Consider the following 14,407-nt stretch of genomic DNA (forward strand, 5'->3'; position numbering starts at 1 on the left):
ACTTATCGTTTTTGTTTTCTTTTTTAGTTTTTATTAGTTAGAGTTAACTGCAATGTTTTTTAAATTTTAGTTTTCGTTTTTAGTTCCGTTTTAGTTAACTATTATAACCTTGCTGTAGAGTTTATATTGACCATGCAATTAAGATTGAGCAAATGTACTTTTTTTATGTCTGGCAATAAGATGTGTAACAGTAGCCTCACAGCTTGCTTGCGCCCTCTACACTCACAGTCACACTCTTAGCTCCACCCTGTTAAACTCAGAAGCCTCCAGAAGAGAATTCCCTCCCTCCAGTCATAGATTCAAGCTGTGAGGAGTTGTTTTCTAGAATGTTGGAGAAATAGGAAGGTGACTGCAGGTGAAATGAAAGAAACTAGACCAAGAAGCCAAATCATGGAAAAAGATTTACAACAACCCTCAAAAAAGTGTGAGCCAGGCGTTAGGGTGCACATGGTGAAGCCTATTAATTTTGAGACACAATTGAGTCCTGATCCGTAACTGCAGCGCTGGGTTGCATTATGTTTTGCACAATTGTAGCCTACTGTGTGGCAGTAGTTAATTTAACTTCAACGCAGATTTAGCCCCAAAACTGTGACTTCTGTCTGTCTGTCTCTGACTCACCACGGGTCAAGACAAACAGACACCTCCCATTGCAATTTAGGAACGACAGCCCCCTGAAGTTTTACAGGAGGCTGAATGCATGTGAGAATCTGCACGTAGCATTCAGAGAGACCTCCAAAAATCCAGCCCTTTCCACCAGATGGCTAGGAGCAGTGTGCCGAAACATCACACATAGAGTCACTCCTCACCTTCTTACCGTGGACTGCACTAATTCTCCGGCTTCAGAAAGCCCGACTACCGGGGACACATTTATGCTTCAGGATGCTCTCGTTTAGGTAAGTATTACCACAGATGGAATTCAGAAAAACTACTCTACTGTCACTTTATTTTTTGTTATCTTTTTGGCATCGACCTGTACATTTGAGCTAAAATTTCCCAGTGTGGTGTTTAGTGTATACGATTGCAAACTTCTCTCGAACTCTTCCATCATTCCTGATTTTCACTACAGCTGGAGCTAGCTTGGTTAGCTCAACACCAGCTAACCCGGATGAAACTTTGATTTATGAGATAGTTTTCGGCAGTTGGAACGGATAAAACAGCATAAAAGTGAAAAATGGAAAGCATATCATGCGAAATTAATTGAGCTTAAGCCGTATAGGGCGAGAATAGAGAACCAAGTTTGCAATTTGCTTATAAAACTAGCGTTTGTTGTTGAATTCCAGTGCAATGCAGCGTGGGATGCTGCTGCCGTTCCCAACACTAAAATGTGCGCAGATTTAATTCATCACGACCTTTAGAGGCTCATCATCTTCTGATACGCCAAAGTGATAAGGTGAAGGTTGTTTTGCTATATAAAGGTACAGGCGAATATGGATGGAATTCATTTGGAGTTAAGTTTACGTTCTCATTTGGATAACTAATGTTGAAAAAAGCAGCACGACTTCGCTTAAAGAAGTCAACTCCTCGCCTTCTTTTGTCGGTTAATAGGGGTTACTGACAGGTTATTGCAGGTAAAGTCAGTTCAGACTCCGCAGGGCAGTGTGTGCAGTCTTCACATGAGCAGACCCGGTGGGGAGGGGCGAAGACGTGGCAGTCCTCTTCCATCCATATCCTGTGTTATATGACTCCTCAGCCTCCGTCCGTAAAACTGGGAAAGGATAGTCAATGAAGGCCAAGAAACTTCCAGAATGATTTGAATACTTCAGACTTTTTGCTGTTAAGTTGTTGTCAAACTTTAGTGAGTACATGGAGCAGATAAAATATTTTGAATAAGCGATATTTATTGATTATCCCTAAGGGTCTTGAACATTTGAACAGAACTGTTAGTTAATACTCTATGCTTTAAGTGTTATGGTAATGACAGCAGTTGGGTTATTTTTGATAACTTTGGTTTGTTTATGTGTCTGTTGAGCAAGTTTTCTTCCAACATTACTCTGCATCTTTCAAATATCAAATTTGAATGAGGGTTGCATTCTTAATCTCAGAAGAAATACTTCCCTATGTGCAAGTATTTCTTTTTCTTTTGCCGTTTTTCTCTTCCTTGACTTAAAGTAAACGCGTCAGCTAACACAGGAGAGCACAAGTAACAAGAAAATAGAAAGAAACAGTTTATTTACCTTTTTTTCTGAGATTCATTTTAACCAAGTTCCCTCCACGTGTCTAGTTGGAGGAATGTCACTGGCCATAAAGAATGTTTCAGATCTTGCACTTTTGCACTCACACTCTCACTTCTGTTTGCTTTAAAATTTGGCACGACACATGGATATAAATCATACTTGTCATACTAACAGCTTTAATCTTCGCATTTCAGTTCAACATGATTTAAACAAGGGGGCTCAGAAAGTGTCTCCCCCTCATTATAGTAATCACAGAGTAGTGAGTTGAAATCAGGAAATCTAAGTGGCAGAGGCATTTTTATGGAATCAAGGACCACATGGGAGCCTAAACTTAGGGTACACACTAGTAGCAGTAAAGGGAAAATGGTTAAAACCCTTTTTTGCAGTTTTTTTCTGAGTATTCCTTTGATATGAATTAAATTAATTTAACATTTTCTTAAATGTTCATAGAGCTTTGAAAAATTTCTCCTCCCTCTGTACTGATGGCAGCTGCAGCACTTAATTGAATCACCATATAAAGTTGTTGTTTTACTTTGAAGGATTGCCTCGGAGGCAGGGTCAGAGCCTGTCTGAGCCTGCTGTCTGCTGCCTGTGAAAGGAATGACTGATCTGCATCGATGAACCTTTCATGCATGACCTTTGCTTTGCCGCTAGGTGTATGTATGTGCACTGTTTTTGTGTGGATAGGAAGCTTGAATGTGTCTGCTAGGTTACTACTGTTGTCATATAACCTACTTTTGTACACACAAGAAATATGTTCATATTCCACTCCTGCTAATATTTCCATCAGTCGCGGACTGAATGTTTTTTTTTTTTTGTTTTTTTTAAACAACACTTTTTATTGTATTATTTGGATAAAGATTTCCCCAAAACATAAATATGTTAAACTATCAGATAAGACAAAAACAAAAGCAAGGGCACTGATTGTCGTAATAATTTAAGTTTACGGAAGCTATAGCCCCTGCTGCACTGGTTGAAATACTTTGCTGCATGTCTCCCCAACATCTCCTGTTCTTCTTCAACTCTCCTATGAATAAAGCCAAAAATTCCATAGCTTTAAAAGACTTATCTTCTGAAAGCATTAAACAGGAGCTGATAATTTTTTAATGGGTGAGAACAGTTGACTAGTCTCAACTTGTGATAAAGGTTATTCTTTCTCAGCAAGAAATGCTTCGTGAAGTGGTGTAGTGTGAGAAATTGTCTAGAAGCGACCTCGTCTGACGTGTCAGAACCTTCCTTGAATTTCCAAAGAACACAAGAGGGCCTCTGGCAAGTCAAGAGAAGCCCTACTTGGCTCATATTTAATTATGTTAACCAATTCCTAACCCGTTAACACATTCATGGATCTCTGCTGCATCAGTTACAAGTTAACATTCTCCTAAAACAGTACGAATTGAAAGATCTTCACACAGCCTCTGACTTTTTGCACATGATTCTGAAAGATTATTTTTCTGTTGGGGTTATGTCTTTCCACTGCTTTCCTCCTCCACTCCTCTGGTCTGTGGTGCCATTTCAAACACAGTGTGCGGCACAGATGTGTTGTAGGTGTATTTTCAACCCCATTTGTTCGCCAATTCATTGATAGGATTTCCAAGGGACAACAAGTGAATTGCTCAGGGTGAAAATATGGAAAAAGATGTCTAATCCAGGACCTTTTGTTTTTTTTTCCAATTATTTTTTGGGTGCTTTTTGTGCCTTTAATCAGAGAGGAGAGGACAGTGGATAGAGAAGGGAAGGGGGTGAGAGTGGGGTGTGACATATGCAGGAAACAGGCCACAGGCTAGATTCAAATCCAGGCCACCCGCTCAAGGACGAACCTCATGGAGTGCGACCTGTACCCTCTGAGAATTAAAGGCAAATTATCACGAGACTTTTAAGACGATGCTACTTTTGTCAATATTTCCTGCAACAGTTCCAACAGGTGTCCACTTTAAACACCATTTAGGAAAGATACTGTGTTGTACCACCTTGCTTTCTGCATACTCTTTTTCCTCTGCATTCTCTTATAACCTTTGTCTGGGTAAAATGATCACAGTGCCACTCCTCACAGGCCCTGTGTAGGCATGACCATGCCAAGTCCAAAGCCAGACCGGACACAGCGGCAGCCACCACAGACTTATATTTGACTCTCTGTGGTGGCTGTAAGGCCACACTTCTGAAAGAATTAACACACTTCCCTGAGGTTTGTAGGTCAAGGCTCCATTACCTTTTCAGGAAACTGCCACTGGTGCTTTTCACAAATAATCCCAACAATCCACAGACCTCGCTTACAATTGCTTTCTGTTAAACTGTCCTCAATATGTCTGTCTTTTATATTCTGCTTTACAGGGTGCAAACAACCAGGTTTTAAATTCAGCAAGAACAAAAAATGTTCCTTAGAAAGGCAACAATTTGATAACCCTAAATGGTTTAGGACTACAGGCAAGTAGTTCTCTGAATTAGTAGTTCAGTCTGGAATGTTTGATGTGGCTCTCTGGGAGGGAGCTCAAGTAATCCACGCAGGAGGTGACGAAGACATCTGCCCTTTTAAAGATGTTAGAGTATGGCAGCCTCTAAAATCAAGTTGTGCTTTTGACAGGAGTCTGATGTCAGGGCTAGTTTGAACGCCTGTTAAGTTATCTTGTGAAGAAGAATACATCCAATGCTTTCTTTCCTCTCATCCCTCAGGATGGAGCTACCGTGTTGGTGTTTGTTATTGCTGAGCTGCCTACAGTCACTCTCTGCCCACAATGATTTCTTCACCTCTATTGGTAAAAAACAAAAACATGTTGTACTTGCTGCATCCTGAAATAATCAGATAACATGGTAATGTATCACCGCAGTATTAAGAGGGAAATGTTTTATTTTCTCTTTAGGCCAGATGACAGATCTGTTATACACAGAAAAAGACCTTGTCACCTCTCTGAAGGACTACATCAAAGCAGAGGAGAACAAGCTGGAGCAGGTCAAAAAGTGAGTAGATTCACACAGTTCTGCATTTATATAAAGACACTTAAAGGTTATGTTATAACTTATATAAACTATTTAGGCTGTCCTACATATGATTTGCTCATGCATTAAAAAAAAAAACCAACATCTTTCTTTCAGGTGGGCTGATAAGTTGGACTCGTTGTCAGCAACAGCTACACAGGACCCTGAGGGTTTTCTGGGGCATCCTGTCAATGCCTTCAAACTGATGAAGAGGCTGAACACAGAGTGGGGGGACTTGGAGAGCCTTGTACTCAGTGACACCACTGATGGTATGATAAAAAGAGACTTTTTAGAATCATCTTTATGCACAAGCTCCACATTCTTACACTAGCTTAGAGGATGGGTTTACCAGACTCTACAAGCACTTACCTTTTTGTAAAAATAGAAAGTACTTCATAAGGTCTTAGCCTTTATTCCTACAGTGTTTTCATACATTTCAAGTCTGGAGTTTCCAAGAATCTCATCTTGTGACATTAATGTCTCCTATTTTTTTTATATGCCAACCAGAAATACACACAAAGCTTTTAAAACACACCTCTTCATGTTTGAAAAGCTTTTCATGCTAGCCTCTTTTCTCTGTCACTGTAATGCTCATTAAATCTGACACTTTTCACTTGCTATCAATCATCACTTTCAAACACTTATACATGATTTAATGGAGTAGAAGAGAACATTGCTCCGTAATCTTTTAGAACTAACTCTTTATGCATTCTCGCCAGCATGCTGTTCTGAATCCCTACAGAGTAATTTACCTTACCTCTCCTTTTGCGTCTGTCTCAGGATTTATCTCCAACCTGACTATCCAAAGGCAGTACTTCCCCACTGATGAAGACCAGACTGGAGCTGCTAAAGCTCTCCTTCGGTTACAAGACACCTATAGACTTGATGCCAACACCATTTCAACTGGAAACCTACCAGGTGAGAGCCTAAAATCTGGATGCAGCATCACCCTATCTGCCTGACATGACATTTGCATAGCTGTTTTACATAACTAACCTGCATGTTTTTTTCTGTTTGGTGGTTTCTGTGCTTCTTTTCGCAACGTTCACTCTTTGATTACCCCTCCTCCTTGTGTCCTCTTCACCACCAGGAGTGAAGCACAAAAGCAAGATGACTGTGGAGGACTGTTACGAGCTGGGAAAAATTGCCTACTCTGAGGTTGATTACTACCACACCGAACTGTGGATGGCTCAAGCTCTGAAGCAGCTTGATGAAGGAGAGGAGTCGACGATAGACAAGGTGACTGTGCTCGACTACCTCAGCTACTCCATCTACCAACAGGGGGAGATAGAGCGTGCACTGGTGTACACCAAGAGGCTGCTTGAACTGGGTGAGTTCCTGCACACTATAAGCAACTTCTCATAGTGTTTCTGATCATTGTTTCATGGTTTTTATCTTCTGAATGACATAACAAGGAATAATGGAGAAAGTTTATGTTGAGCATGAAACTTAATGCACACAAGAGATAAAGATAAGACAGTTTTGCTGTTGCACAACTAACCTGGCCATAAGAAAGATAATTCAAAAACTTGATTGAGGCAGGCACAAGTGAAAATATGAAATTCTGATGACTGAATTACTTTGATTGTAGATATTTTTAGGAAACCTCACTACTGTCATCGTTATTTGTAATTACTGCTACTATTTCTGTTGGATTTTTATTTTGTGCTCTCAGATCCAGAGCACCAGCGTGCCAAGGGCAACGTGAAGTACTTCGAGTTCCAGCTGGAGAAGCAGAAAAAAGCTGCAGAAGAAAAAGCTGAGAAAGAGAAGCAGCGTGGCAAAAGGGAAACCCCTGAAAAAACAAAGAAGCCCAAAAAGAAGGTCCCCAATACGCTGCTCCCAGAGAGGAAGAAGTACGAGATGCTTTGTCGTGGCGAGGGCAACAAACTGGTAAGGGCGACAAAGCGAAAAACTTCACATCATACTAAGATTATTTCTATTACATAGTTTTTTCTTCTCTTTATCAGACTCCCCGTAGGCAGAGTCGTCTTTTCTGTCGATACTACGATAACAACCGCAACCCCAAGTACATTCTGGCACCTGCCAAACAGCAAGATGAGTGGGACCGCCCCTACATTGTCCGCTACCTTGACATCATCTCTGACAAAGAAATCGAGAGGATTAAGCAGCTGGCAAAGCCCCGAGTAAGTGACTCTTTGGGATACAATATGATACATGCACAGGGTACACTACTAACTTTACAATTTACTGTTATTATTTGGGAAGTCTGCTCAGTTTGTGAGGGATGTACAATGAAGTGAGCGCTACGTTACCAGACTTTCTCAGATTAAGCCAGCTGAAAAAAGTCTATAACTTGACTTTGTTTGATGAGAGATGAGTAAACCTGATGCGTATATGAAAGTAGTCATAAAAATCTGCTACATTTGATTTTACCTTATGCACTGAGTTCTTGCCATTTATTACCTCCGCCAAGGAGATTATGTTTTTGGGAGAGGTGTCTGTTTGTCTGTGAACAAAATAACTTGAAAAATAATGGATCATCATGAAATCTTCAGGAAATGTTCAAAATGGGATAAGGAAGAAGGGATTTAATTTTGCAGGTGATCTGGATCACCACCTGGGTCCAGGACTTTTTTTTTAAGGGAGTTTTTATCATTGTGAGATAGGGCTGTTTTCACCATATGAGTATATAACTCCATGATAAATGGTTGGATTGCTTTGCAAAAGAATGCAAGACAAGGTTAATGTTTCTTTTAATTTTCAACATTTTCAGTCAACAAATTATCATACAAACCTGCAACTAATACCAAATTGTAGCACACAGTCTGCTGGGAGTATAACATTAAAGTCGGACTACAGTTTTGGGTGACAATCACAACATGCTTGGGAGAAGTCTGTGCTCTTTAAGTGCTTTTCTAGTTTCTAAAGTGTTAACTCCATCCAGCACAGCTCTTAAACTTTCATACTGATGGACAAGTTTTTAGCCGTACTGGCAGAAACTGTGAGTTCTTGCTTCTGGGTACATCCCTCCATTTTGCAGTTGGTGTATTGAGGGGGTCGGGGGTCAAAGCTGTGAGGCTGGCTGATGTGATGCTGCCAGTTATGCAAGCACAAAGACGTGCACACATCTTTGTATGTGTGTCGCTGTGTGTGGGTAAATCATGTCCCTGGCTTCACAGCTACGCAGGGCCACCATCTCCAACCCCATCACTGGAGTGCTGGAAACAGCTTCATACCGGATCAGCAAAAGGTAAGGCAGAGGCAGGAGACGCCATAGAGTTGAGAGGGAAAGGGAGATTTCGTCCTCCTTTTGCCCTCTGTGACTCATCCCATTTCTCCTCTGCCATTCTTCTGCATAACCTTTCTCCGCCCTGAAAAAGATTAAAGGCTCCTGAGCTGAAACACTTGATATTTAAATACTTGTAAAAGTGTTATCTTATAATGAAACATGAGCATTTAAAAAGGGAAGGATTTTTGGCAAAAGGGGAAAATTTGTATTCATCCTGATTGTGTTTAGCATTTTCTGCTCAGGAGTCTGTAACACCCACAGGCAGAGGAGAACCAAGACGTGTTACTTCTCTACAAACTATTAACATAGTTGCTTTTCAGGAGCCAGGAAGTGTATCAGAGGCACGTGGTCAAATCCCAGCTGGTCAATTTCCAAATTCTGAAAATTAGTCCCAGAATTGCCTCATGAAACACTCCCTCAGCCCTCCCTAAAAAATGCCATTGACGACTAGTGACTGGATCTGCCTCTCTTTTCTCCTCCTTTTCTTCCCTTACTTTTTGTATGTCCTCTTGTGTGTGTCACTTTCTGCTCTTTTTTTTCCCCAAATCTCCTTATCCTCATCCTCTGTGTCCCTCTGCTGCGGACTACTACTATAGTTAAGGCGAGCCACGGTGCATGACCCTCAAACTGGGAAACTTACAACGGCCCAATACAGAGTCTCCAAGAGGTAAGGGGTGACAGGTGACCTGGGGCGTCACAACGCCCTCTTTGTAGCCTCAGTCCATTGCTTCAGCTTGATTTCTGCATCCTGAATTGAAATCTGTGGCTGGTAAACACCATCAAAAATATAATATTTATGTACTCTTGAAAAACACTCAGTAAGGTTTTTAAATCAATCTGTTGTTTTTCATTGAAGCTGAAAATTGTTTGTTCTTTCGCTTTACATGAAAATTTAGCCACTTTCACAGATCTGTAGTCGTGACAAGCTATTTCCTTTCCCCAGCCACCTTTCCCAGGCTACTACAGATCAAGAGCTCTGAACCTCTATTACCCATAATGCTTTATATGAATGAATCTCTACAGTGTTTTTAAATGAGCTCATTACAGCTGCTGCAGCTCTTCTTTGCCTCTTTGACTTCCCAATCAGCGTGCAAGATCTGTCACGGAAAGTTGCTTGTGTCTCCATTTAAGATGTGCCACAATGTAGAGCAAGAATTGTGAAACTTCCAACCAAACCTAAAAATAGGAGGCTTACCAGGCAACCAAAACCCTAAATCTCTTTGATTTAACTCTTCTTGGTAGTTAATGTGAGTGTGTGTTGGTGAAAGGGTGTGGTGAGTGTTTGATGTTTTTTGTGTGTACGTGTTAGTCAGCATGGATTCCAAGTTTCAGTGGATGTTTGTTAAAAGATTGAACAGACGCATAGACTGATGGTTTTCATATGACAAATCTGAACTCTGATCAACCGGCATTCTGTCTCATGATTTGTAAAGCATCCTTTTCAAAATGTGACCTATTATCAACAGAAAGTCTAAATGAAAAGCACGACTCATCTCACTTACACAAACATATCACTAAGTAAATCTGCAGCAAATCTCTGGATCACTTCCATTAGACACTGGAGGAGGATGCATTCCCTTAGGGCCTGTGACAACAGAAATCCCCTAAATTCCAGACAGTGTTGAGAGCGATTGAGTCCGTTTTGTCTGTAATATTGTTGGTGGTCTATTTGAATTGTGTTTCCAATTCTCCAGTTTTTTTTTAATTGGATGTAAATATAATGGTACATTACAACATTGTCCAGACAAAACTCCAGTATAAACTCTGTGATGTGGCAAGCAGAGCTCCAGCTGCTCATGTTTATCTTAGGGCTTCCCCTTAAACTGAGGAGTGAGTGTGAAAGGCAGGCAGTGTGTCGGCTGTTAAATTCATGAAAATATCTTGCCCTCCTGAACTAGCCAAACATCCACGTTACATTCTGCCCCTACCCTGTACCCTGAGCTGATTGGAGATTCTGAATTCTGGGCCAGTCTTTTTATTCTGTATGATCTTCACACCTTTAACCTCCACTCTGAGTTTTTAACAGAAAGCTTTCAGCATAGCATGGCTCTCTTTTACCTGCTTCTTTGTCGCCATCTGGTGGACAAAATTGTATCTTGCTGCCACATTTAAGAGAAAGATCTGTTTTTCTTAAGTGTTGTGCTCTCTGTGCTGTGTTCCAGTGCTTGGCTCACTGGTTATGAAGACCCAATGATTGAGACGATCAACCAGAGGATTGAAGATCTCACAGGGCTGGAAATGGACACCGCAGAGGAGCTGCAGGTAAAAAGAATTTCATCTTTGTAGCTCAAAGTTACTGACATTAAATCAATTCTCCTATATGATTCAGTTTTCCAACATACTCTAACATACGTTGATGTACCTTCAGGTAGCCTCTGTTATTGCACTTTTGAACCATTTTAATCTCCTCAGGTTGCAAATTATGGTGTTGGAGGTCAGTACGAGCCTCACTTTGACTTTGGAAGGGTAAGACCTGTGTCTTTAGGTTCATTTCAAATAGATATGTGTGTTAATGACCGTCCACTTCAACTGATATTCTCTCTTTCTCCACAGAAAGATGAGCCAGACGCCTTTAAAGAGCTGGGCACTGGGAACCGCATAGCAACATGGCTCTTCTATGTGAGTATGCTGAAAACTCTGAACCACAATTACCTAAATAATAAAAAATAAAAGTCTGTAACAGTCCTTACAAATGCTTTAAATGTGGACAGTTATCTTTTAAAGATGTCTTTATGAGCCGTCTGTTTGGAATTGATGAAACCATAAAACAAGGCATTATGGGCTTTAAATTGCTCAGTCATTTTCTGAATAATTGGCCCATGAAAGAAAATGCCGGAGTGTGAATTAAATGACTTGTGTCCAATTTAAGCTAATGATGCTAATAATTCATAAGATTAAGATCCATTGTCAGACATATATGATAATTTCAGTTCTTAGTCAGCCACACACACTTTACTTACAGATATGAAGGTTTCATGAATTCATTTTTGGATGTGTGTTTGATATGAGATGAGATGTAAATATGAGACTTCATTGCTTACCAGGGTGCAGTTTCATTTATTGCAGCATCACATGAACAAAGTGGAAAAATTGAGCACGGTGAAATACAATACATTAAAATTTAACGAAATCAAATAAAATTGAACAAAATAAGTTGAATAAATGAAAACATACAGATAATAAATTTCACAAATCAAAAATAGTGTAAACTAAACACAAAGTTTTGACAAACACCAGTGTGATTTAAAAAGGTAGTTGTTCCATGAATGATATGGTAGATTGCCCTGAGTTGCTGGTAGGGGGCAAAGTCTTTATCTGTGTTAAACCTGGCTTTACTTGTAAACCTCTCTCTTTTGTCCAATAAAGAAAAAACATGTCCAAAAGATAAACAAATAAAAGATAAGGTAGTTGAAAGAAACAAGCTAAAGAAATACCCAGAACTTTGCTTGCTCTGATAAAACAGGCTAATACAAACAGAATAAATGAGTGGAGTATTCATCTGTAGGGGTTTGTTTTGTAAGTTGGCACTGTAGTTGGCACTGTTTTTTTTTTTTTTTGGACAATAAGCAGGCAAGGGAATGAACTCCACCACCCATGCAGTGTGGAGTGAAATTTAATCCTTCTGATTTAAAGAGCTGCTAAGGATCTGAGCTGAGGATGATTTGGGTGAACGAGACTCACCATAAATTCTCATCTTTGGTTTTGCTCGAGGGAGACACCCTGGTATTACACATCCAGGACCATTTATCATTTATGGTTCTTGTCTTTTTTTTTAACCATCTATCACAACTCTGTTGCAAGAAGGAGGCTGTTTTAAAAATACAACTACTGATCATTTATGTAGATGGCACTGTTAAATGTTGTTAAAATATAATGTGAAATGGTTAGATTCTTAATTGTCTCACAGACTTACATTGTTACAGCAGACTTAGACTGATCTCTCTTTGCCTTTCTGTTCATGCTGTAGATGAGTGATGTAGCAGCTGGTGGGGCCACAGTATTCCCAGATGTTGGTGCCGCTGTGTGGCCCCAAAAGGTATCTACTTATCTTTTCATTCTTGTTGAAATAAATTCTGTTGCTGCATCTGAATTGGTAAAATTGTGTAGCTAAATAAAGGACTTGTTGTTTTTGTTTGTTCCAGAAATATTAATCAGAAACAAATTGAATTATGCAGTTTTGTTGGAGGCAGTACAGATTATTTTACACATAAACAGATAAAAAATGCTAATTGGTAACGTTTCTATGCTCTGAAAGCAAATACTAATTTGTTTATTCCTGTAAGAGAATATTTTCTTATAGCCTCAGTATCTTCCTCAGGGATTATTTTCCGGACCCAGTGCTGGCATTTTTAGTCTCCTTACTAACCTTGGAGCCTTCACAGCACAGCTAATCTCTGTTTTCTGTCATGTGTTTGTGTTTTAGGGCACTGCAGTGTTCTGGTACAATCTGTTTGCCAGTGGAGAGGGAGACTACAGCACCAGACATGCGGCATGTCCTGTGTTGGTTGGCAACAAGTGGGGTGAGCCTTTGTTTGTCTGTTTGATAGAAAAGAAAATTTAATAACCCTGTGTTGTAAAAAGAGTCTGACAAGAGTAAACATTTGTACTAAATATCAAGTAATAACATTGCTGGATTGCAGCTGGATTTATTATCTTTCTTTTGTTTTTAGTATCAAACAAGTGGATCCACGAACGAGGCCAGGAGTGGCGGCGGCCTTGCGGCTTAAATGAAACAGATTGATTTAAAAAGATTCCTCCCCATCAGCTCCCCTGTTCCTCTTTCCTCTTCCTTGTGAGCCACCCAGGACCACAGAACACTGCTGCACTCACAGATAATACATGCTTTACATACACAGGGAGCTGAAACGTCTCTCTTTCTCACTCAAAGCCCTGATGTCGTTTTGGTTGACTTCAGTCCCCTGGATAGTATAAGCATTTTTGTGTCAGATTAAGTCTGTTGAATGGTTTTAAGAAACACTTGTGCCCTCTCTCATGTGTCCTTCTTTGCACTCTGTTTAAACTCTGTGGTCATGTTATCCCTCACTATTGTCTGTCAGAACCAACTTTGTCGCCGTCAGTTGACCTCAAAGGTACTTTTGTTTCGTTATTTAAGGATTTGGGCCTGTGGTTTTGTAAAACTTTAAGATTTTACAGCTTATTTTACAGACTGCAGCTGTATGATTTCAGTGGACCAAGACTGGTTGTTTTTCTTAAGCTAGTGTATTTTTTATTAGACTTTCCTGGTCTAAGTCTGTACTTTCACAGGTTTTCTGTATACATGAGGTTTGATATTTTTTAAACAACTTCTTGTCAAAACCAAAGCAGAATAGAACTCAGCACATAAAGTTGTCAGATATCCAAAGATCTGACTATGCCCTCTAAAACATAAGTACAAAGCTACATCTATATCTGTGCTGCACACTTCTAAAAACACTACTTACCTTGCCAGTCTGCCTCAAAGTAATTACTTTTACTGATTTTTCTTCATTCAAATTGTGACGATATGTTTACCAAAAATTGTCTGAATTGTAGTACCAAAACAAGCTAAACATGTTGACATACCTTGACACAGACATAGCACACAAGTCCCTATCTGCATCAAATGTGTTTTATTTCTTAACAATTCATTCTTGTTAGTTTTGAGCATTTAAGTGTTTTCTCTAGACCTGCACTGAATTTGTAAGCAAAGCAATTAATACACAACAAAATTGGAATTAACTAGATGTACCACAGTGTGCCTCGGGAGATTTTATAAAACTTTCTGGTTGAATGTCTGGGCTGGCTAACGTTTGTTGTAAAAGAAATGTATTTTCCAAGGAAGAAAATTTCTATTTATATGTCCCTGGCAGTTCTTGTCTCGTTTCTTTTTTAAAGTTGAAGTCTGAAATTGTTTTTTCTACAATAAAGACTGTTTTATTGATATCAAGTCAGTAAATTGTCCTGCTGCAATGTGAGTGGGAGGTGCGTGTGTGTCGGTGATGGGGATTTTAGGGGAAGGTATGCAGGCATC

The 14,407-nt window shown here is 39.8% G+C and overlaps 1 protein-coding gene across 3 annotated transcripts; it reads left to right on the forward strand.

Moving 5' to 3' along the window:
* Window positions 1–311: 311 nt before the first annotated feature.
* p4ha1b (prolyl 4-hydroxylase, alpha polypeptide I b) lies at window positions 312–13,622 on the forward strand. 3 transcript variants are annotated; one of them, XM_074675889.1, is made up of 15 exons: window positions 314–893; window positions 4,842–4,924; window positions 5,030–5,126; window positions 5,262–5,413; window positions 5,925–6,062; window positions 6,235–6,474; window positions 6,820–7,037; window positions 7,115–7,291; window positions 8,994–9,064; window positions 10,560–10,659; window positions 10,810–10,863; window positions 10,951–11,016; window positions 12,365–12,433; window positions 12,821–12,917; window positions 13,068–13,622. In XM_074675889.1, exons 1-15 carry the CDS (start codon window positions 880–882, stop codon window positions 13,136–13,138), a joined length of 1,647 nt encoding a protein of 548 aa, XP_074531990.1. In that variant the 5' UTR covers window positions 314–879; the 3' UTR covers window positions 13,139–13,622. The 3 variants fall into 3 exon arrangements, with proteins under 3 accessions (XP_074531988.1, XP_074531990.1, XP_074531989.1); XM_074675888.1 differs by lacking the exon at window positions 8,994–9,064 and adding an exon at window positions 8,288–8,358 and having other exon boundaries at window positions 315–893; XM_074675887.1 differs by having other exon boundaries at window positions 312–893; window positions 10,810–11,016.
* The last annotated feature ends 785 nt before the right edge of the window (window positions 13,623–14,407 follow it).

The sequence above is a fragment of the Halichoeres trimaculatus genome, unplaced genomic scaffold (assembly GCF_033239565.1).
Source record: "Halichoeres trimaculatus isolate MK-OKI-2021-1 unplaced genomic scaffold, fHalTri1.1 fHalTri1_scaffold_8, whole genome shotgun sequence".
NCBI lineage: Eukaryota > Metazoa > Chordata > Actinopteri > Labriformes > Labridae > Halichoeres > Halichoeres trimaculatus.